Source organism: Neofelis nebulosa, chromosome 15, assembly GCF_028018385.1.
Source record: "Neofelis nebulosa isolate mNeoNeb1 chromosome 15, mNeoNeb1.pri, whole genome shotgun sequence".
Taxonomy (NCBI): domain Eukaryota; kingdom Metazoa; phylum Chordata; class Mammalia; order Carnivora; family Felidae; genus Neofelis; species Neofelis nebulosa.
In genome coordinates, this window is record NC_080796.1 from 36,935,608 (window position 1) to 36,959,555 (window position 23,948).

A 23,948-nucleotide genomic window follows, 5' to 3' on the forward strand; every position below is an offset into this window, starting at 1 on the left:
GGGAGGGGCAGAGAGAGAGGGAGACACAGAATCGGAAACAGGCTCCAGGCTCGGAGCCATCAGCCCAGAGCCTGACGCGGGGCTCGAACTCACGGACCGCGAGATCGTGACCTGGCTGAAGTCGGACGCTTAACCGACTGCGCCACCCAGGCGCCCCTAAAATGTTTCTTGAATTAAGTGTGCTTTTAAAATTTCCACATAATTATGGTTGGGTTGATATTAATCAAAGAAGACTCTTAACAGCAGCAAAATCATGGTCCAAAGAGGTAGCAGCTCAATGGCAAAACACAACTATACTTTTAATCCGAAAACTGTCAGGAAAACAAGTAAGAAACCATCGATACTGGGTAATAACGATGAACAGAAGGCACCAAAAATGTGAACACCATGGAATGTTGGGGCTCAAAGACCCAAAAGCAAGCAAAGATTAACAAGAGTTTATGGATCCCCCAATGCTTCCTAGGGGAACAAAACGATGTTAGTTAGTCATCAAAACTAATGGTCCTATTGCTACTGACCACATCCCTCAATTGCTTTTCACCTAAGAAAATACAAATGCTTTCCTTTGTAATTATGAACCTCAGATACCTCTTTACATTAGTTATATTTCAAGATATCATTATAGATCATGAAATTTTTTTAATGTTTATTAATTTTTGACAGAGAGCAAGCGAGAGAGAGAGAGTCTGAGTGGGGAGGAGCAGAGAGAGAGGGAGACAGAATCCGAAGCAGGCTCCAGGCTCCGAGCTGTCAGCACAGAGCCCGACACGGGGCTCAAACTCACAAACCGTGAGCTCATGACCTGACCCGAAGTCAGACGCTTAACCGACTGAGCCACCCAGGCGACCCTATCATGAATTGTTAATATTAAGTATTTGTTAACATTAAAGAATTGTAGCAAAAAAGCTGTTGATGGCCACTCCATTCTGGAATAATGGCATAAATGCCACTGATGTTACTATACCATTATGTGTCTCTGTATCTTGTCCCCGGATCTCAAGGAGTTGTGAAACATGCAAAATATCCTGCAGAAGCAAGTGTAAATAAAGCTCAGTGAATACTGTGGTCCTGCCATCAACCTGAAAAAATCACTATTCCATGTAAACTACAAGCCGATGGAAACTGGATAATTTCAAATCATTCAGACTTCTTCCTAAATCAAAGAGAGCATCAGCAGGGTCAGTGTAGAGACCAAATCCACATAGTAATTTGAACAAGGAAAGCTTAATATAAAGACTATTAGACAACAGTTTAACTTATTAAAACTCTGAAGAATACCCCAGGGAAAAGGAAAGTATCCAAGGAAGGAACAACCTGGAAGGGGAACCCCTCCCCAAAGTTGGGATTGGGATCCTCCTGGAGAAGATGTGGTTGTAGTCACCGAATGGGAGAGAAGTTAAAGTTAGCTGGATTTCTTGGGCCAGAGGTGGGCCACAGTGCCAGGAAAGCAAGAAAGACCCCTCCAGAGTTCACACGGGACAAGACTAGGAGACGAGCAACACAAGAGTCACAATGCCGGGAGCCCACTTACAAGCAAAGTAACACAAGGCCTGGAGTACACAATGTCTGTGTTGGAAAGGTCGTGGGAAACAAGTTTCTGGGGTAAAGGCAGGCCAAGGCCAGCAGATAGGCATGCAGGAGAGGGGGGAATCAGGAGCCTGCTCACCTGCAAAGCAACAAGGTCTGGGGTTCACAGTGCCTGCAGGAAACAACCTTCAGGAAGTCAGAGAGTCAGATGCCCACTCTCCAATAGACCTGGGGTGCCTTGGTGTACTCAACTAAGTGGCCACCAAACTGGCTGGGGATGCAAGCTTATCAGCAGACTGTGCTTTAGGTGTACAGCTGAGGCAAAATGCCTCTGGCAACAGTGCAGGGGGAGCAAAAAGAAAAACAAAATTCATAGCACACTGGAAGACAGAAGAGAAGCCCCTTTACCCTCCTTCAGTGCCCCTTCCAGCATCCTCGACTGTGAACAGCATACTCTATAAAGGAAAAACTCTGAAAGAGTCCAATCCATTCATGTAGAACAGAAAATGAAAGAAGGAACTTGAAGCTAAGAGGAAATAAACAGATAACTGGCATGGCTTCTTAGAATTACCAATATAAAAACCCTAGGAATTCCAGGCCTATCTTGAAAGGCAGCAATTTCCCCAATGTCAATGAGAAATACAGCTGGTATCAGAATATACTCTACAGAACCACTGCACAAAAATCAACATGGTACAGAAACAGGTATTACTATAAAAATAAGCAAATGCCACAAAAGAAAAAACTTTTAATTAGTGGCAATGCATGTGAAAAGTTAATGTGTAATGAAGATGGCATCCATTTCATTGGGAAAAATACATATTATTTAGTAAATACATTAGATGTCTATCCATCTGAAAGAAACATAAAAATGAAGTATTATCTGACATCCCATTCAAATATAAATTCCACATGGATATTAAAAAGAATTTTTTTAGGGGCGGCTGGGTGGCTCAGTTGGTTAAGCGTCCAACTTCAGCTCACGTCACGATCTCGCGGTTCGCGGGTTTGAGCCCTGTATCGGGCTCTGTGCCAACAGCTCAGAGCCTGGAGCCTGCTTCAGATTCTGTGTCTCCCTCTCTCAAAAATAAATAAACATTAAAAAATTTTTTTTTAATTTTTTTAAGCTCTAAAAATCATCTCACGAGCAAATGGAGGAATTGGGAGACATTTCTAACCAAGACCAGAAATCCAAAATCTTAGGGGATGGAGGGGGCAGGAATAGAAGTGAACATACAAAAATGTGTTGGGAAAAGCTATTACAAACAATTGTAAAATATGTACATGTAGTGTATATAAATGTATACATCGCTCATACACATATGTATGCAGACGTGCATATGAGTCAAGTATGTACAATGTATGCAATGTGCATAAATGCATGTTTCCTGACTCCATCTGCTGAACAAAAGCGATTTGCAATGAGTATATCTACTACCCAAATAATGGCCTCTGCAGCAGCCAGGGTCCACCCCGAAAATGGAGTCCACACAGCAATTTGAACAGAGAAAGTCTTACAAAGAATTATTAACTATTTGCACAGGATTAACTACTAAAAGGGACGAACAGAGAACTCTAAGGAATACCCTAGAGTTCAGGGAGAGAGCCAGAGGCAAGAGTTGGAAGGAGCATCTCCTTCTCAAGTTGGAGTTCACATCTCACTGGAGATAGTGTGGCTGCGGCACACTGAATGAGAAAATTAGCTGGGTTACCCCAGCTAGAGCTGTCCTACGGCAGGAAGGCCAAAGTTGATGGACAAGAACCTGCAGGCTGGGACTGATAAGCAGGAAACTCTCTGCTGTGGTGTCAGCATGTCAAGAGCAGAAGGCAGGGAGCCGCAGGCAGGAACTGGCAACAGAATCTGCTAGAGCATGAGCGCCATTGAAGTATCTATCACACACACACCACCGGCAGCAGGGCAAGCAGGAACAGAGGACTGAGACTCTCTGTGCCTCAGTTTTGTGTTAACATCTTGCAAAGCCACGAACCTAACAGGTGTTACTCAATCAGTATACCCAGAGCCCATCCCAAAATGTCCGCATCTGGCCTGGTTGGGTGCCTCAAACAGCAACCATTCACATTATAAGGAAGGTATCAGAAAAAATATACAAAGTAAAAACTTTTCAAAATCCCCAAATTTCAGAACTGTAATTCAATATCATCTCTTGTTGTGTTCCCACATGTTTTTATTTTTTATTTGCTTGACGGGCCGGAGTTGGAGTTGTTGGTATGGTGTAGTTTCACAAAAGGGAAGAATAAATGCATTCTGAGTAATCAACCTATACCACGAACGTGAAAAAATAACTTCAAGTGCATGCTGCATGATGTGAATGATCTTTATAAAGGGCTTTTGACTTCACAGTACAGCATTTCAGGGTTCAGCACATACACATGATTAGCCAATCATCACTTTTTAAAGTCACAATTTCAAAATCGTCACTTACCAAACACTATCCCTTTAGCAAATGGAGGAAACAATTCTGAATGTCGGAATAAGTTTTTGTGAATTTGCCATAGTTCTTTGTGTAGTTTCTTAAAGTCACTGTATCTCTTCCATACGATTATCTAAAGAGAAAGGAAAATTAAATGTGTACCTCACAGTGAAACTACATAGGTTCAGATATCTGAACAAATAATCTTTTTCCATTAAAGAGCTCAAACTGTCATGCAAAGGCAAACAAATATATGTTTGAACCAACATGGTTAACTGTCTGAAATTAAATAATAATAGTTCATTAAAAATATAAAGTAGCTGGGGCACTTGGGTGGCTTAGTCGGGTGTGTCCGATTCTTGATTTCAGCTCAGGTCATGATCCCAGGGTGGTGGGATTGAGCCCTGTGTCGGGCTCTGCACTAAGCATGGAGCCTACTTAAGATTCTCTCTCTCTCCCTCTGCCCCTCTCCCCCACTCGCGCACACGCTCTCTATCTCTACAATAAAATTATACGCACACACACACACCATGCAAAACAGCAATTCTTTCTCTAACTTTTCTGCTTTGGTTTTTAAATTTCATTTTAAACAAGTACTGTTTTCTTCATACTGCAAAAATATTCAACCTGGTACAAAGAAGGTCTATACTATCTAAAATGTCACTTAACCTCTTCAAAAATCAATTACTGGGGCGCCTGGGTGGCGCAGTCGGTTGGGCGTCCGACTTCAGCCAGGTCACGATCTCGCTGTCCGTGAGTTCGAGCCCCGCGTCGGGCTCTGGGCTGACAGCTCAGAGCCTGGAGCCTGTTTCAGATTCTGTGTCTCCCTCTCTCTCTGACCCTCCCCCGTTCATGCTCTGTCTCTCTCTGTCCCAAAAATAAATAAAAAACGTTGAAAAAAAAAAAAAAAAAAAATTAAAAAAAAAAAAAATTAAAAAAAAAAAAAAATCAATTACTATTGGCCTGAAACAAGCCAGATGTCAAAATACATATTCTGTCTCAAAAACAGCATGTTTATAAACACAAAATAGTTAATTTAGACAATTTTTAAACATCAAGTACCCACACACCATTTGCCTAAAAGGATAAACTAATTAATATGGAAAAAGAAATGGTTGTGTAGCAAGTAATTAACATGAACGTTTACATTTCATAAATCTTATTTCACAAATCCCAGTTAAAAGTAATAGTAAAGATTTCTTAAGGCAAGATGAATCCTGAAAACAATAGCATTAAACCAAGTATATTTCAAAACAGAAAATAAGTCATCCAGATTATAAAACACGTAAAGTTTACTTCCATTAACTTGAATTACTATTTAACCTTATTCAGATTAAATTAGTAAAAAGAAAACAGATTTGACACAACTTTGATATCACTGATTCGGCCCCTCAGTCTCCACAAAATAGGGTAAAACTGAGTTTTAAATTTCATTACTGGTATACTAGGGTCTTTGCTTCTTAAAAACCTAATTGCCTCACTTCTAACGAACTCAATAGAGTGTAACGCTAATAAGCAAATCTTAGGCCATGCAGGTAATCAAGTGTGATTTAAGAGACTCTTGTCAAAAAATGACTCTCTGCATATAAGAAATTCTTCACCAAACTTTATCATACTGCCTAAAATTCTACCATGATGAGTTTCTTGTTTTTAATATAGTTATTAATCCTAGGAGACTAGTCAGACTATAATATGAATTAATCTAAACTGTCTCCTCTGGATGCTTCCTTTTATTTATTTACTCAACAACAAAAATAGTCACCAAAACAATTATATTCAAGACCCTATTCTGTGCTAGGCTCTCTGTAAGCACAAAGGATGAAGAAATGAGAACGCAGCACCTGCCTTCAAAGACTTCCCAGCCTAGTTGGGCAGGATAAGCCAACACAGTGATGATGTCACAAGACAGTGTGATAGATGCAGACAAGGAAGCCCAAGGGAGTTATGGAAGGAGCACCTACAGAAGGTCTTATCTTAGGTAAGCATACTGAAGGGAAGTAGCAATTAGACCAACAAAAATAGAGAGAGAAGGGACTGGGGATGAAGTTTGTAAAGGAGAGTGAGAGGTCAAATATAATTACTAGAATTTGGGCTTTTGCAACTGAATAAATCATGGTCATACTCTCTAAAGTGAAGAAAAAGGGAGAAGAAACTTTTAAGATAAGAACAAAGTTCAATTTTAGGCATATTTGACACAGATTTGGAGTTCAAGAGTGAGAACTAAGCAAGATGTATTAATTTGGGAATCATCAGCAGAGAGGTGGCAATCACTCAGGAAAGGTTTCTCAGCATTGGTAACGTGAGGAATCTAACAACAAAACAATGGCAAACCCTAACCCTAACACCGAGAGGCCAGCCAGAAGTAAGGAAGAGGAAACCAAGTGCAAAGTAAGTGTTTAAGGAGCTTAGCTGTGGGGCACCTGGGTGGCTCAGTCAGTTAAGCATCCGACTTTGGCTCAGGTCATGATCTCACAGCTTGTAAGTTCGAGCCCTGCGTTGGGCTCTGTGCTGACAGCTCGGAGCCTGGAGCCTGTTTCAGATTCTGTGTCTCTCTCTCTGTCCCCAAACCTACTTGCATTCTGTCTCTGTCTCTCTCAAAAACAAATATTTTTTAAAAAGTTAAAAAAAGGGGCGCCTGGGTGGCTCAGTCGGTTGAGCGTCCGACTTCGGCTCAGGTCATGATCTCGTGGTCCGTGAGTTCGAGCCCCGCATCGGGCTCTGGGCTGACAGCTCAGAGCCTGGAGCCTGTTTCAGATTCTGTCTCCCTCTCTCTCTGACCCTCCCCTGTTCATGCTCTGTCTCTCTCTGTCTCAAAAATAAATAAAAACATTAAAAAAATTTAAAAAAAAAAAAAAAGAGAAGCTTAGTTGTGCCATGACACAGTCCACCTGGATGGAAGAAGAGATTTTATTTTAAAACAAAAGTGAATGGGACAAAAGCTGACAGCAAAGAACCAAGAGTCCCAGTAAAAGACAGAGCAAGAGGAGCTAACAGCTAAGACAGCCAAAACAACACTCGAAAAGGAAACGGTCTCTGGACAGTGAGCTTACAAGTGACTTCAATTTTCATATTTTTTGCTTCTCTGTAGTTTCTAGTTTTGATACGGGAAAATAATTCTATCATAGGAAAAACAACGTTATTTTTATATTTTTAAAACATATCAAATTACAATGGCACCATGTTGCCAACGGCTTAAGGAAGAAATGGGTGATGGGCTTTGCATATGGTAAATGCCATCCCCAAAGCCTTTATAAACGAGATATAAGAGCTATTTGAAAGACTGTAGCTCTTAGAAACAATTAAATTAAATTAAGTTAAATCTGCCGATAAAATTTCTATTCTAGTTAGGGCCATTTTTAAATAAAGGCAGAGTAACTTAAGGGGCAAAAGTTAACAACTTAATCACAATAATGATAATAACATGGTCTATAAACTGGCAGATAGTCTATCAGAGTAAGAATTAGAGCCCCAAAGGTGAGACTCTTCATCATGCCTGATTTATTCACTCACATACTCCTTATTCTCAACACTGAAGCTACAGAACCAAAATACCTAAGAGCAAATATAAACCCTCAAGAAATGAAGGAAACCAAAGCATCACAAAGTGTCACCATCTACTGCCTTTTTTTCTTCATACTCCTTGTAACCTTGGACATTTCTAGAAATCTTCCAAATGGAGCAGTGATCAAAAGCATACTTCCATTACATTAGCAAGTACTGATGTTTGTAACTGGACTACACAAAGTCCCAAAAGATGCATGCAAAAAATTACTTTCCTTAATAATTCTTTCCTATTACAAAAAAAGTTGCATAATAGCTATTGCTCTATTGAACCAACCCTGCAGAAAGAAATGTCTTATTCGTGAAAGTTACTCTGCATAAAATTCCTCAATTAAATATTACTTCAGTGACAATCATATATAGACTACCACTGAGTAAAAGCTTAACTTTCATTAAAACATTCCCTTAAAATAATTTTTACAGAAAATAAATGTTATCTTTTCAGATAATTTCACTTAATGAGAGCAAAAACCTGTAGATCTCATAAACAAAGCCACTCATTCAATTAAGTCTGTCCTCTGATAGAGTATTTAAAATTGCTGAATCATCTTTTCTTGCAACCAACGTCACTACTATATTTCCTTATGGATTTTCTTTCTGCCCTTTTCAAGACTCTTCTTTCCCTTGACACATTTCTAAATGTAAAGTTCTATTTCAGCTCTCCTTTCCCAAATTTCACCAGTGAAATCTACTATCTATAGAGAAACAGAGTTATAGGTTACTTTTTTTTTTTAAGGTAGGGGAGGGAGGGCACAATATATCTCTAGTTCTTTGTTTTCTGCAGGTGTTCATGCTTTTGAGAATCTACTGAACGAGAGGCCCCATTAACTGCTGCTGTCCCCTCAGATTTTCCCATGCTGCTATTAAAAAATAAAAACTTAGAGGGCGCCTGGGTGGCTCCGTTGTTGAGTGTCCAACTCTTGATTTCAGCTCAGGTCATGATCTCACAGTTGTGAGACTGAGCCGAGAGTGGGGCTCCATGCTTAGCACGGAGCCTGCTTGGGATTCTCTCTCCCTCTCTCTCTGTCCCTCCCCCACTTGTCTTTCTCTCAAAATAAATAAACATTTTCAAAATATATAAAATAAAAATTAGAGGGAATTTTTTTTAAGTTTATTTATTTATTTTGGGTGACAGAGCGTGAGTAGGGAAGGGGCAGAAAAATCAGGCTCCAAGCAGGCGCCACACTATCAGCATGGAGCCCAACTCCAGCTCGAACTCCCAAACCATGAGATCATGACCTGAGCCGAAATCAAGAGTCAGTGGTTCAATCAACTGAGCCACCCAGGTGCTCTTAAAAGAGGGAATTTTTAAGGGATAAAAAACAATTTTTTTAATCTATCCTGGATAATTTTAAGTTTATTCCATGTGGGTATTTCAGCATTCTTAGTTAGAAGGCACTGCTACCCGGTAGCATGTGCCAAGCATGTGCGAATACATCTATCAAAGAAAACCAGAAAAGGAAACCAGCAAAACGTCGCTGGTTTTAGAAGGATAGCATATTACTGGCCCTATATTTGGTTGGACTAACAGTACATCTTCTAATCCTCGATAGCTCTTGGGAAGCCTGATTAAATTCTAAAACAGTTAACTAAATGAATCTGTTAACAGGAGAGAGAAAGTGAAAGGCAAGAAAATGGAAACAAATTCTGGGTAGTGAATTTCTCTCCTAAATGAGAATTCCAATGTTTAAATGAAATACATGAGAAGCTAAAGTGTTGTTATAATTTCTAAGTCATTTTATATTTTAAGAAGCCAACCAGACAGAAGACATTTTAAAAAATTGTTATATCATTTCTAACAAAGGACCATGCAATCATCTAACTAAAGGACACTTACAAGAGTATTCTGATGAATGGTTCACCAACAGTTGTTATTATAAAAGAGTTTTCCCCAAAAAAGGATTAAGGAAATGGCAGAGAGTATGTTCATGGATGGGTTGGTTCAGGATTCTCCCTGGAAAATGGGAACATCAAGCTACAAACTACAGCATAGCAATCAGACAATGTATTCAAAGGAAACACAACCCATTTTTAATTTTAACAGAGTTGTAAAATTTCAAAAGCAGAACAGCCTATACTATTAATTCAACATAATTAGAAGAATTTTAAAGAAAGTTCACACTAACCAATTGACACTTAAGTAGAGAGAGTACTTTAAAGAATGGTGCAAATTACTTTCACTTCCTTTTTGGGAGGATATAGACATAGAAATTGATACATCCTTTTCTTCCAAGATAACAATATTACAATATTCCCTTCCTGGCTACTGAGGGGGAAAAGTGAGATATCTTAAAATCCCTAAGGAAAATAGTACGAAATCTTTTAAACTCTTTTTAACCACAGGACAAAAACAAATACTGGATCAAATATAGCAAGAAATGATAATGTATAAAAGTTCAAATATGGTCTAAGCCTGATGGTCACACACTCAAATCAACCAGTACCAAACAATCAACTTAAATGTATGAATCAAGCCAGGCTTAAGTAAGGAGCAGTGGGACTTGTTAGAAAATACATACTCCACCTAAACACATTAAAATTAAAATGGAAAAAAAAAAAACCTGCTGTAGAATCAAGAATGCCAATTTATAATGTCTTTTTTAAACACTTCAGTAAGAAAAAAAAATTTCCCCAACATACGTGCTTCTAATCATAGTGTAAATGAGCAGGTAAATAAAATAATGAAAGTAAATTAAAAAAAATGTTAAAAGAAACAAGCTCCTCAGCTAGGATTCCTAAGGGTCTATAACAAGCGCAAAGTAATTACAAATAGAGAATTATATAGCATTAAGCAAAAACACAACAAGCTGGCGTCATTTTACAGAAGAGTCGGCAAAAGAACAACAAATTTAAAAAAGAAACAGTTACACCCAAAGCAGTTTTCCAAGCTGTCAACATGCCAACTCAATATAAAAGTGAAAGTAAGGGTGCCTGGGTGGCTCAGTCGGTTGAGTGTCCAAATTCGGCTCAGGTCATAATCTCACTGTTCCGTGAGTTCCAACCCTGCATCGGGTTTGCAGCTGTCAGCACAGAGCCCCTTTGGATCCTCTGTCCCCCGTTCTCTCTGCCCCTCCCCAGCTCATGCTGTCCCTCAAAAATAAATGAACATTTAAAAAAAGCCAAAGTAGGGGCGCCTGGGTGGCGCAGTCGGTTAAGCGTCCGACTTCAGCCAGGTCACGATCTCGCGGTCCGTGAGTTCGAGCCCCGCGTCGGGCTCTGGGCTGATGGCTCAGAGCCTGGAGCCTGTTTCCGATTCTGTGTCTCCCTCTCTCTCTGCCCCTCCCCCGTTCATGCTCTGTCTCTCTCTGTCCCAAAAATAAATAAAAAACGTTGAAAAAAAAAAAAATTTAAAAAAAAAAAAAAAAAAAAAAGCCAAAGTAGACAGGAACCCATAATTTATTATGATGATCTTTAAAATTAATATTAGTTACTCAAATACTTTTCATTTTTTATTAGTTATCATGACTTTGAAATAAATAAGAGCTCTTAACTTATACTGAAACCTTATGTTAGTTATCAAAAATATTATCACAGGGGTGCCTGGGTGGCTCAGTCGGTTGAGCACCCAACTTTGGCTCAGGTCATGATCTCAGGTTCGAGCCCCATGTCGGGCTCTGTGCTGACAGCTCAGAGCCTGGAGCCTGCTTCAGATTCTGTGTCTCCCTCTCTCTCTGCCCCTCCCCCACTCATGCTCTGCCTCTCTCTGTCTCAGAAATAAATAAATATTAAAAACAAAAATTAAAAAAAAATGCTATCACATTAAACAGCTCTATAATTCCTTAAATTCTTCCTCGTGTAACTTAACATGTACTTAACAGATCCAGACAAACATAAATATAGACATACCAATATTCAGTTTCCTCAACAAAGCATTTAATTAAATTTGTATCAAATATATAAAATAAAATTTTCATATGTATAAACATGTTACCTCCTGGACATCTTCTGGGTTTCTTCGAGAAACAACCTAAAATAAAACATACACAGAAATATCTCATCATTACCAAAATTTAAGATTTCAAATTTGTATAACTACTTTCAACAGTATTTGTATAAATAACTCTGTTTTATTTATTAACTCTGTTTTTTCTTTTATTTGTTTAAAAGAAAATACCATATTTTATCACTTAGTTATATATATCTTCTGTATATCGCTTATATCACTTAGCTATATAATAACTTCACCATCTGCAACACACTACAAAATTAAGAAAAAGGCAGCTAACAAAAAATCCACACACTAAAGTTCATGCATTACATTCCTAAGAGGATGCCCTGGCTTCACTCTTACTTGACATAATTCTAACAAGCTAGTCTATCCCCCTTCTGAGCCTCCATATAAGGTAAAAGCAAAAAAATCAGCAGTACCCACACAAAGCGTACAAGAGACGGCTCTGTATTACTTGTTATAACTGTATGTGAATCTACAATTAGCTCAATAAATAATTTCACTTTAAAAAAAAAAGCAGCCACAATGGCCAGACACACCGATATCTGTGAGAAGTAATCACTGACCATATAACGATGAAGAAAAAAACAAAAGTAACTTATAAAACATTATAATCCTATCAGGGTTTTCAGGGACAAATAATCCTATCAATATTCCCTGGGCAAAGAGAAAGAGGGAGGATTCTTTCATATTTTTCTAATTATAAAAGCCAAAAAGTCTAACACCATTTAGAAAGATTTCCTCACTGGGGCACCTGAGTGGCTCAGTCAGTCAGGTATCTGACTTCAGCTCAGGTCATGATCTCACAGCTCGTTGAGTTCGAGCCCCGTGTAGGGCTCTGTGCTGACAGCTCAGAGCCTGTAGCCTGCTTCGGATTCTGTGTCTCCCTCCCTCTCTGCCCCACCAGAGCTTGTGCTCTCTCTGTGTCTCTCAAAAATGAATTAACATTAATAAATAAATAGACAGATAGATAGATAGATAGATAGATAAATTTAAAAAAAGATTTCCTCACAAAACTTAAAAAAAGAAGGCTGGGTGTTTAAATCATCAAATAGCATTTTAGTGGAAAAAACTGACATTTGATACATAATACCATCTAGGCAAATGTAAAATTCACGTACTTGATGCTACAATATGCATCTTGCAAAGACAAGAAGAAAACATCAAACACATTAAAACAGTTGCCTATGGATGAGAGAAAGAAAAAAGTCTTTGATGACTGGTCACGATACCACGAACTGAAGATGATGATCAACTCAACACTACTCCTGAGGTCCAAAACAAAAAAAATATATATACTATTTAAAGTCAGCCAGGGTGGCTCAGTTACCACCTGGGTGGCTCAGTCAGTTAAGTATCTGACTCTTGATTTCGGCTCAGGTCATGATCTCACACTTTGTGAGATCTAGCCCCGCAACCAGCTCTGCACTGACAGATTCTCTCTTTCCCTCTCTCTCTGGCCCTCCCCGGCTCATAGTCTCCAAATAAATAAACCAACTTAAAAAAAAAAAAAAGGAAAACAAGGGGTGCCTGGGTGGCTCAGCTGGTTGAGCGGCCGACTTTGGCTCAGGTCATGATCTCACGGTCTGTGAGTTTGAGCCCCGAATCAGGCTATGTGTTGGCAGCTCAGAGCCTGGAGCCTGCTTTGGATTCTGTGTCTCCCTCTCTCTCTGCTCCTCCCCTGCTTGTGCTCTATCTCTCTCTGTCTCTCAAAAATAAATAAATGTTAAAAAAAAAAATTTTTTTTAAAAAGGAAAATGAACAAACTGAGCCTTCAGACCCATACTTTTATAACTTTTAATGCTGTATTAGCAATTATCTCAACAAGTAGTATCAACTCTAAAAAATACTGTAAATTCTCTCTGATATAGGTTGCTAACTAGCATTTAGTAACTTTTTTCTGGGTGAATTTCAGTATTTTGTCATAAAATTCAGCCAATAAATTCCACAGAAGATGGAATTTAAAGTGGTGATTCCTTCTGTTTAAAGCTCATAAATTTCCACTGCAAGCGTTACCTATCATGGGTAAGATGCTAGACATATATCTTCAAAAGCCTCTTGCTACAGAGAATTCTATCCCCCAAGTCATCTTCAAAATTATGACCCTAAAGCAGCGCTTCACAAACCGTGCTGTACAGAATATGAATATTCTTTAAAATCAGTGCTCTTAAAGGCAGAGCTTAATGACAATTTCAGTTTACCTTTATTTACTTATTTATTTATTTATTTATTTATTTATTTATTTATTTTAAATTTTTTTTTTTAACGTTTTATTTATTTTTGAGACAGAGAGAGACAGAGCATGAACGGGGAGGGTCAGAGAGAGGGAGACACAGAATCTGAAACAGGCTCCAGGCTCTGAGCTGTCAGCACAGAGCCCGACGCGGGGCTCAAACTCACGGACTGCGAGATCATGACCTGAGCCGAAGTCGGCCGCTTAACCGACTGAGCCACCCAGGCACGCCTACCTTTATTTAAAAAAGAAATGTTTTTTAGAGCAGAATTTCTAAAGGCCTTTAATATATTATTATGCCTAGTAAATCTCCAAAAGGAAAATAAAACAGTATTTCCCCAGGTCATCTATCCACTCCACTTTTTATTTTTATCATGTTATTTGTTGTTATTTTATTTACTTAGTGCAACATCCACTAAATTTGGAACACATTTGGGAAATGCCGCTGTAAAATCTGTAGTCTATCTGCCCCTGTTAATGCCAACAGCAAATTCTGAATTTAGGAAAACAAATAAGGGCTTACAGTGAAGGTAACTGTCTCCTACTGTGCTAAGATATTAAATCCTTTACTTCATTTAATCATCACAACCACCCTGCCTGGCAGGACAAGATAACCAAGCCCAAGAGCATTACTAATACTAAACATATTAATCAGTTACAGGCAGGACTGGATCTCAGAGCCATGATTCCAAACAAAGTAGTCCTTCCAGTACATAACCAAATCAGCCCTCCTAAAGATTAAAATTCCAAGTATGCAAGTAATATTCCTGATGCCTATTAGGTAAATCCATTTTGTCTTTTACAGAGAAATGTAAGTCAACCAAAAAATAGCAGCCGAAGAAGTGCTTTGGCAGAAGAGAAGGCGCTAAGAAAGGGGTTTGAATACAGGCTCTAGTACTAGCCACTAACTGCTTTTTTTTTACCAGTTGGGTAATAAACCAAAGAAAAAGCAACCTTAAAACGAGCCCTCTTGGGGCGCCTGGGTGGCTCAGTCGGTTAAGCGTCCAACTTCAGCTCAGGTCACGATCTCACGGTCCGTGAGTTCGAGCCCCGCATCGGGCTCTGGGCTGATGGCTCAGAGCCTGGAGCCTGCTTCCGATTCTGTGTCTCCCTCTCTCTCTGCCCCTCCCCCATTCATGCTCAGTCTCTCTCTGTCTCAAAAATAAACATTAAAAAAAAAAAAAAAACTTTTAAAACGAGCCCTCTTGCCTATCTTTAAAACAAAGACCTGAGGTTAGGGCTTGGCCTAGCTCAGGACCATAATAATCAACAGATCATACAGTAATTAGGTCCTCTGTATCCATTTCACAGTGTTAATTTATTTTATATAAATAATAAATTATTTCATACAAATATAAAATATAAATATATAAATCTTATTAAAATATAAATATGTATTTATATAAATATAAAATATAAAAATAATTTATTTTATATAAATTATTTTATATAAAATTTATTTTATGTTACTTTTGAATAAGTATTACCAAGTTTCCTTAAAAGTCAAGTCTAAAATACTCATTTATCTAATTACCATCAAAATTATGATTTGAAATCACTCTCTTAACTCAGACCTACACAAAAGAATTGTCTTCTTCATGAGATTGATAGTTCCTAGAAAACAAAGCTACAAAAATTATTCAAACATATTATATCGCCTACAAAAAAATGATCACAAAATAAGTCCCTTTAGAACCAAGTAGGAATGAGTCAAATATAAATTTTAAGAAGCTACTTTTATGAGCAACTTATTACAGTCAAATCTGATGGCTGTTCAGCTACTAGTTTGGTAATAGCAGAGCTAAGAAGATAAAGGGTTTACAAAAGTAACATTCTTTTTAAAACTTAGTGTCAAGATACAAATAATCAAACATGGAAAAAAAAGAGAGAGAGAGAGAGAGGGACATGCCCACTCTCCATTTCTCAAAGATATGACTCTCCAAATGTAGGATGGGAATAATTGGATATACGAAAATGTAAGGTTACACTATAGTGAACATTTCCCATCGTGCCCATTAGGTAAACCAAATGGCACATTCATCAATGTAATGCACGCAATCCTGACTTTCAGACATTTGAGTTTCACAAAATCCATACTTTCATATAAATATACTGACGCCTTTAAACTGCATTTCATACACACACACACACACACACACACACACACACACACACCCTGGCAAGAAGAGGAGATACCTCAAAGTGCCCAGCTCACGCAGTCCTCCTACCAAACTCAACCTTCCCTCCCACCCCGTCACCTGCATCTCAGTTCCTCTCTCCCTCTTTTCCCTGCAGAGCTGCAGGTGTCACTGGTTGGCAAGAATATTTGGGTTGGTTAATCACCTGCCAACCAGGTAGTCTGGACCCAAGAGACAGCACCTGCACAAACCATAATTAGACACTTTACGACACTGTTTAGTTCTCTGGAATGAAAGAACTCCCATATAAGATAGAGAAGTCAATGGGAAAAAAAATTTAGGCATTCCACTTTCTAACAAGTTTTTACAAAAGTAGTATGTTGAAAGGAATTATTGCTTTCTACATCATTAAAATCCCAAAATCTAAAGAGAGAATAAAGAAACTACAACAGCAAGTTACTTTTGGATACTCAATAAATGTTAAAGTTGTTTTTCTCACTTCAAATTTTACCAACCATTATAGCACCACTCTAAGGTAAACTATTTTCCAAAGTTCAAGGAAAATCAAAACGCTTACTGTTAAAGTTTGCAGTTTAACATAAAATCTTAATGTGAACTCAAATGCCCAAGCATATAAGTTGTCAATAAACAAAATGAAAACAAAAAGAATTTTAAAACCTGCTTACTAAAGTTTTTGGTATGTGAGATGGTTTTCTATTAAACAATATTAAGAGTCAAAAACAAAGGTAGAATGAAACATTACTCTAGGAAAAAACTGAACAACTTAAGAGCCATGAGTTTTCAAAATTTCTAATCATAAATACATTTTTCAATAAATTAATCTTCCCCCACCCCCATGACTACTCCATTTTTTTTTAAATTTTTTTTAACGTTTTTTTAATTTATTTTTGAGACAGAGAGAGACAGAGCATGAACGGGGGAGGGGCAGAGAGAGAGGGAGACACAGAATCGGAAGCAGGCTCCAGGCTCTGAGCCATCAGCCCAGAGCCCGACGCCGGGCTCGAACTCACCGACCGCGAGATGGTGACCTGAGCTGAAGTCGGACGCTTAACCGACTGAGCCACCCAGGCGCCCCATGACTACTCCATTTACTGAAAATATTTCCAGAGTAAGCCCACACCGATTATTTCTTCAAGAAACTTTCATGGAGCTACTGATCTAACAACTGGTAATGAGTGGTAATTCTCACCACTTTAACACTAAACATTTGTAATAATGTAAACAGTTAATTAAGGGTTTAAAATTTAGTAGGCTTGTATTTCCTTATAGTGGCTTCAGTTATTACTTGCAATGTTTATGAATATGCATTACTTTCAAAATAAAAAGCTAACAAAACCAAAAATTAAATCTGCTGCCTCCCATATACAAAAACTCCACAGTGACTATCATAATTAAAAGACTGAATGCTTTCCAAGATCAGGAACAAGGAAAGGATGTCCACTGTCATCACTCCTATTCGACCTAGTACTACAAGTCCTCGCAAGAATAAGGCAAGAAAAAGAAATAAAGGACATACAGACTAGAAGGAAAAAATAAAACTGCCCCTTTTGCCAAACATGTATTGTCTATGTAGGAAAAGATGAGAACTCTACCAAAAACTCCTAAACTAATAAGTAACTTTGAAAAGGTCATAGATATAAGGTCAACACAAAAATGAACTCAAATGTCTTTATACCAGCAATGAAAAAATGAAAACCAAATTTTTATTTTTTTCTCCAACCACATTTTATTTTTTTATATTAAATATAATTTATTGTCAAATTGGTTTCCATACAACACCCAGTGCTCATCCCAATAGGTACCCTCCTCAATGCCCATCACCCACTTCCCCCTCTCCCCCACTACCCATCAACCCTCAGTTTGTTCTCAGTACTTAAGAGTCTCTTATGAAAACCAAATTTTTAATACTACTTACAATAGCTACAAAAAGATGAAATACTGAGGAATATATTTAACAATAATGTCCAGAATCTGTATACGGTCAACATAAAATGTTGAAAGAAATCAAAGAACATCTAAATTAATGGCACGACATACTGTGTTCATTTGCAAATTTACAGATTCAACAGAGTAAAGATTCAATTCTCCCAAAAACTGACCCATAGATTTAATGGAATTCTAATAAAAATCCCATTAGGATTTCCTATAGATATAGACAACCTGATCTAAAATTGATATAGAAAAGCAAAGGAACTAGAATAGTCAAAACTATTTTGAAAAAGAATAAAGTTGGAGGAATTCTACTCCCTAATTTTAAGACTTACTATAAAGATAAACCTACCATAATCAAGACAGTGTGGTATAGAACAAAATAGAGAATCCAGAAACAGATCCACATATACAATGCTGACATTTTTGACAGAGATGCAATTTAAAAAAAGAAAAAAAAGAAAAAAGGCTAGTCTCTTAAACACTGTTTTGTTGCAATTGAACATACGTGTGCAAAAATGAACCTCTGCCTAAACCTCACACCTTATACAAAATAAACTCAAAATGAATCATAGAGCTAAATGCAAAATGCAAAACAATTTTCTAGAATGAAACACTGGGGAAAAAATTGTGACCTGGGGGTATTAAAGAATTTTTAGATCAAACACTAAAAGCACACTTCATACGAGAAAAAAAAAAAATTATAAACAAGAATTTACCAAAATTAAAACTTTTGGCTTTGTGAAAGACACTGTTAAGAGTGAAAAGATACACTACACACTGGGAGAAAATATTTGTAATCACATAGCTGACAACAAACTTACATCCAGAACAACTAAAGAATCTCAAAATTCGACAGTTAGAAAACAAACAACCCAATGAAAAAATGGGAAAAGACATCCTCAAAAGGTTAAATATTGGCCGATTCTATTTATACAACACCCTCAGAAAGACAGAAGTAGAGAGGTAGAGAGCACATCAGTGGTCACCAAAGGGCTAAGAGGTGGGGAGACAAGTGTGAAAAAGAGATAGCATGAGGGAGTGTTTGGGGATGTGGAACTGTGCTGTTTCCTGATGATGGTGGTGGATATTTGAATCTATATGTGTAAAGATTCACAGAAGTATATAACAAGTCAATTTTACTGTATATCAGTTTAAAAAGGAACACTTAGAAAAACAATGCCTCTTTCCAGGCCTCTCTCAAGTTCCTGCAGTATCTCCCAGCTAGGCAGCAAGAACACAAAGTTAAAAAGGCAGCCCACCCTCAGGGGAGGAAGCAAACAAGTACAATATGACAAAGGCTTTCATGGAGGCACATATAACACACATGGAGTTCTACACCTAAGAAAGGCTTCCCGGAGAGCACAGGGCAAGAGCTGACACTTCAGATGAGCAGGGATGCCAACACAAAAGAGAACTTTCCAGACAGAGGAAACAGCATCTAACAGAGAAGTAAGGGTAAGGGGTGGGGGGGGTGGGGGGGGTGGGGGGGGGGGTGGAAATGTACTACCATACTTGGGAAACTACAAATAATTCCTTTCCCTAGCACAAGCAGGCCATATACAAGAATATGGTCAGGAATTGAAAGCAGGTTCTTTCCAAGCAGTACAACTAGTGTTTCAATTTGAAGCCTTAGAAATGGCAATTTTCAGACTCAAATCAAGCTAAGTACTTCTTCCCTTCATTCCCTACTCCCTTTTTTGTTCACATTATCACAGTTACTGTATTTTCCATGTACCCATCAGTTTTGCCAAACTACAGTAAGGCCCTGTGGGGACACATAGGTCTCCCCATACATACACCCATAGAATCTAATGAAATGTGTTTTATAACATAGGTAGTCAACAGCACAGCACTGGGATAAAAGCACTGTGACTCAGGCCAGTCTACTAGGCTCAAATCTAGACTCCACCCCTGGCTAGCCATGTGACCCTGGGCAAGTTACTTAACCTCTCTGGGCCCCAATTTCCTCATTGATAACGTAAGAATAATAATAGCATCTACTCATTGGGCTGCTGTGGAAAATGTCCTAATTTATATAAAACTCTTAGAACAGTGCTCAACTCATAGTAAGCATCATGTGTTTGCTCTTAATACTCAACAAATGTTAGCAACATAAAATGAGGACTTACATATTCTCAGTCTGAAAACAAACCTAAATTGCTTTAAGTATACACAAGACTTGCACACTGAAAATTAGAAAATGTCGCTTAAAGGGCTACATAAATGGAAGATACATGGATCAGAAGATTCAATATTGCTAAGATATCAATATCACTAAGATATCTGCTTCTGTAGAAGCTGATCTACATTCTCAAAGCACGCCAATCAAAATCTGGGTAGGCATGTTTATAGAATTTGCCAAACTGATTCTAAACTTTATACAGAAATGCAAACAATCTAGAACAGCCAAGACAATTTTGAGAAAGAGAACCTACTTTCAAGACTTAGTTTAAAGCCACAGTAAACAAGGTTGTATGCCATCAAGAAAAAAGAAAGCATACGTCTATACAAAGACTTATATACAAATGGTCGTCAGGATCTCATGGTTGCGAGATCAAGTCCTGGGCCAGTTCCATGCTCAACATAGAGCCTGCTTGGGATTCTCTCTTTCCCTCCCTTTCTGCTCTTCCCCATGCAGGCATGCACTCTCTCTCTCTCTCGAATAAACAAACACAATAATTTTTAAAAATTAAATTAAAAATTAAAATGAAAGCATACTTTCCATACTTGCAGAAAGAATACAGGCAAGAATTTGCCATTCGTTTAATGCTGTTCAGAAATCTGCATTACAGTATGAGTTTTGTTAACATAGCATGGTGAAACAACCAAAAACACTGGTAATGGTTCTTGTAGATCTGTGTCTTCTTTAAGTAAAGAACCAAGGAAATCTATAAAACAACTTTCCAATTCTTAATAGAAATATTTATTCTAGATAAAAATTGATAAACAACACAGAACTTATCTAGGAAATCTGTTAGCCAGCGTGTGACTGGCCATAACGTTAGTCAAGCCTGCTAGGTTCCAGAGAAATGCAAAACTAAGCACAAAGGAGTCTTAAAAAGATGAGAGAGCTCTTATGCTACCTAAAACTTAACAATGGCACTTACTTCCCATGATTCTAATTCTACTTCTACATAAAGAACGCTATAAGGATCAAGAATATAGGGACTGCTTCCTAAAGCTAGGAGAAAATCAATAGTTGGAAACACAGAAGACATCCCTAATCTTTAGCTCACGAAGTTGTCTCAGGGGAGCACTACTTACTTGGTTAATTCTCCTGAGGAAAGATGTTTTTCTCCTTAAGTCTCAAAAAATAATAAATATTTTACTTGTTTCATAATATTACACATACTTTTTCTAAAAAGTACATCTCCATGATGACCCTCAAGCCTTAAAATGAAAAAAGCAAAACAGAAGGCAAAAATGAGGAAATGGCCATTTACAAGGAGAAAAAAACACAGTGTAAGCAATTTCCAGTTCAAATAACCATGGCAATATGCAGCATGCATATCATAGAGATTTGGTTAGTTCTAAGGAAATGTGCTACTTCGTGTTCTAATTTATGTTGTCATACATTAGCTGTTGGTCATAAAAATTAGTTCACAGCTTAAGAAAAGATACTTAAGATGTAAATGAGGTTAACCTTTCCTTCTGTGAAGTAAGACTACAAGTAATAATCATACCCAGTGTTTCCTATTCGAGTTCCACACACATACACAGCTTCAGGGCTTTATGGGCTCTATCCCTCCCATTCACCCCTCTGCCTACCACGCCCTCTGCTTTTCTCTCACCTGTCTGGAGTCTTCCCATCCTTCACCACCTATCTTAATTCTTCTCCTTCTCCCTTGAGCCAGAGCAACCTCTCTATCTTCTGAAATCCCACAGCTCTTTTCTGCAGTCTCTGAAAGCATTTAACATTCTCTCTTGTACTACTTTAGGTCCAGTTTACTCTCTTCTATGAAGATCCTTGAAAGGAAGGGACATGCTTTATTCAGTCTTGCATTCCTCATAGCACTTAGTGCCTCAAACCAAACATGTATTGATTGGATGTGCTGCCTAGAATGCCGAGGAAAACATTCCACCGATTTCTTTTCGACACTGTGTGCCATACACTGCCTCAGGTGATGTAAAAGGAAACAAATACCAGTGATGGAGACCCACTGTCGATCTACTAAGAGACACTGACATGTAACCAGGTTAATACAATATAATCGAGGTACATGTTATCATATGGGATGAGTAGGGTGCTGTGAAGGGACCACTATGTATGTTAAAGATTGTTCTAATTCCATAAACTACGTTAGGAAAGTAGATTTTGAAGGGCCCAATTACCAGAAACGTTTCAGAAGTGGTAATTCTAAGGGTCCCTTAATTTTCGTCTTAAAAAATTTCTTAACCTGAAACTAACACTCCACCAATATAACAACCTTACTTGCATAACTGGAAGTAACAAATTTCCTTCTGTCTTCAGTATAACCCTCTGAGATAACCAGGCCTGGTCTTATCTTTAAACAAATTTGCTCCTCCCATCTTCTCACATTTGTCCGAATTGTGCACCATTTCCATAAACCACGTACCACTCTCATGAGCCAAACTCTGTTTACCTAAATATACCTAACCTTTACAGTTCTCAAATCCTACTTCCTGTGCTAACACAGAGGATTATGCCATCCTCCAAATGTATATTTAGCATTACTACTATCTGTACCTCTCTTTTCTAACAATTAATGATAATAATAAAGTTAATTCTTAACTTTTTATATAACTTGGACTTAAGCAAAACTAGACTGAAATCCCAAATGTGCACCTACCTTATGATGTAAAATTGGTCAAGTTGTGAAACTTCCTTGAACCTCAGTTTCCTCATTAAAATTAGAATTCCATTGGGTAATATGTTCAAAATGCCTAATATACACACACATTCATACATACATACATTACATACATTCGGACTTATTTTTGTTACTCTTCTTTTCCAAGCAGGGAGATGCAAACTCTCTTTAAAACCCACCGCAAAAGCAATGATGAACAAAGTGGGTACTAAAAATTGCTTAGCTGATGTAAAGAAGCCTCACAACTTTTAAATAGCCCTCAAAACAACTCACACAAGACACACACACACACACACACACACACACACCGGTAAAATTTCCCGTATGTCACCTACTGAACACCATGAAAAACTCAGATGCAAAATGACACAACCAGATACAGAGGTCCTAGGCTGGTAACCCTAACACCGACATCCTTCTCAAGAATCTGTCTGCCTCAGTACAAACCTGCCACTGTATAAAAGGTCAAGAGAAGAAATATATTTTATTATGTAAGTTAATTTTTCAATCTACACTATCCCTGGGAAGCAAGCAAAACCACTTCTGCAGATTTCAGCCTCAGAAGAGAAAGTCCTAATGGGATAGGGTCTGAGTCATCCATTTGAAACCATCAACGCCTGCCCCACCCTGGAACGAGGGCAATACCGCGACCTTCTACAGCACAGTCTCGAGCATCCAACACTCAGCACCCACCCCAGCCTTCCTGAAGTCCCCACCTCCGACGCGGGTCCAGGCACTAGGAGCCCCCAGTCCCACCCCAGGCTCTGACCCAGGGTCAGGTACCCCCACACCAGGGCACATACCCTGGTCCCTCACGCCCCAACTCAGGATTCTACCCGCGCCTGACACCGGCACTCACCCGGGCGGTGACCTTATACACCGTGTAGCCCCTTGGATGTCGCTGGGGCTCGGTGACAGTGTAGAAACGGGCCAGGTCGGCACCCCGCTCCCGGGGAGAGGTCATCCTCCCGCCGCCTCTGCCGCCGCCGCCGCCGGCCGGGGACCATCAGGACAACCCGGCGCCGCCGCGGTCCGGGATCCCCAAACAGCCGCGAAGCGGCGAGGGGGCGGCGGCTCCACGGCTGCCCTCCGCCGCTCGGCTTGTACTTCCGGCTCGGCAGAGAAGCTTCCGGGTCAGGCCTTTTCCAGCGTCCTGGGGGAGGGGAAACTCCGCGCAGGACGCTGGCCCCTGTCCCGGCCGGGGCCTGGCATCAGGGATCAGGTGGTCGCACTACCTCTCTTGTCACTGTGGATACCTGAGACTTCTCCAACGAAGTCTCTGTGCGCTAGCTCTTGACACCTTCTAGATTTTTCTGAGCGCTG

The 23,948-nt window shown here is 38.9% G+C and overlaps 1 protein-coding gene across 11 annotated transcripts in view; it reads right to left on the bottom strand.

Annotated features, from left to right (window-relative positions):
• Positions 1 to 23,745, bottom strand: part of RPS6KC1 (ribosomal protein S6 kinase C1) — a 321,171-nt gene extending 297,426 nt beyond the window's left edge. For 6 of the 11 annotated variants that reach the window (XM_058700929.1, XM_058700930.1, XM_058700928.1 and 3 more), the window contains exons 1-3: positions 23,485 to 23,745; positions 11,452 to 11,487; positions 3,972 to 4,092 (exon numbers count right to left, since the gene is read on the bottom strand). In XM_058700929.1, coding sequence (XP_058556912.1) covers positions 3,972 to 4,092; positions 11,452 to 11,487; positions 23,485 to 23,589 — 262 coding nt within the window. In that variant the 5' untranslated portion in view covers positions 23,590 to 23,745. The remainder of the gene's footprint in view (positions 1 to 3,971; positions 4,093 to 11,451; positions 11,488 to 23,484) is intronic. The other 5 variants (XM_058700934.1, XM_058700936.1, XM_058700932.1 and 2 more) reach the window with 1 other exon arrangement.
• Positions 23,746 to 23,948: the final 203 nt, after the last annotated feature.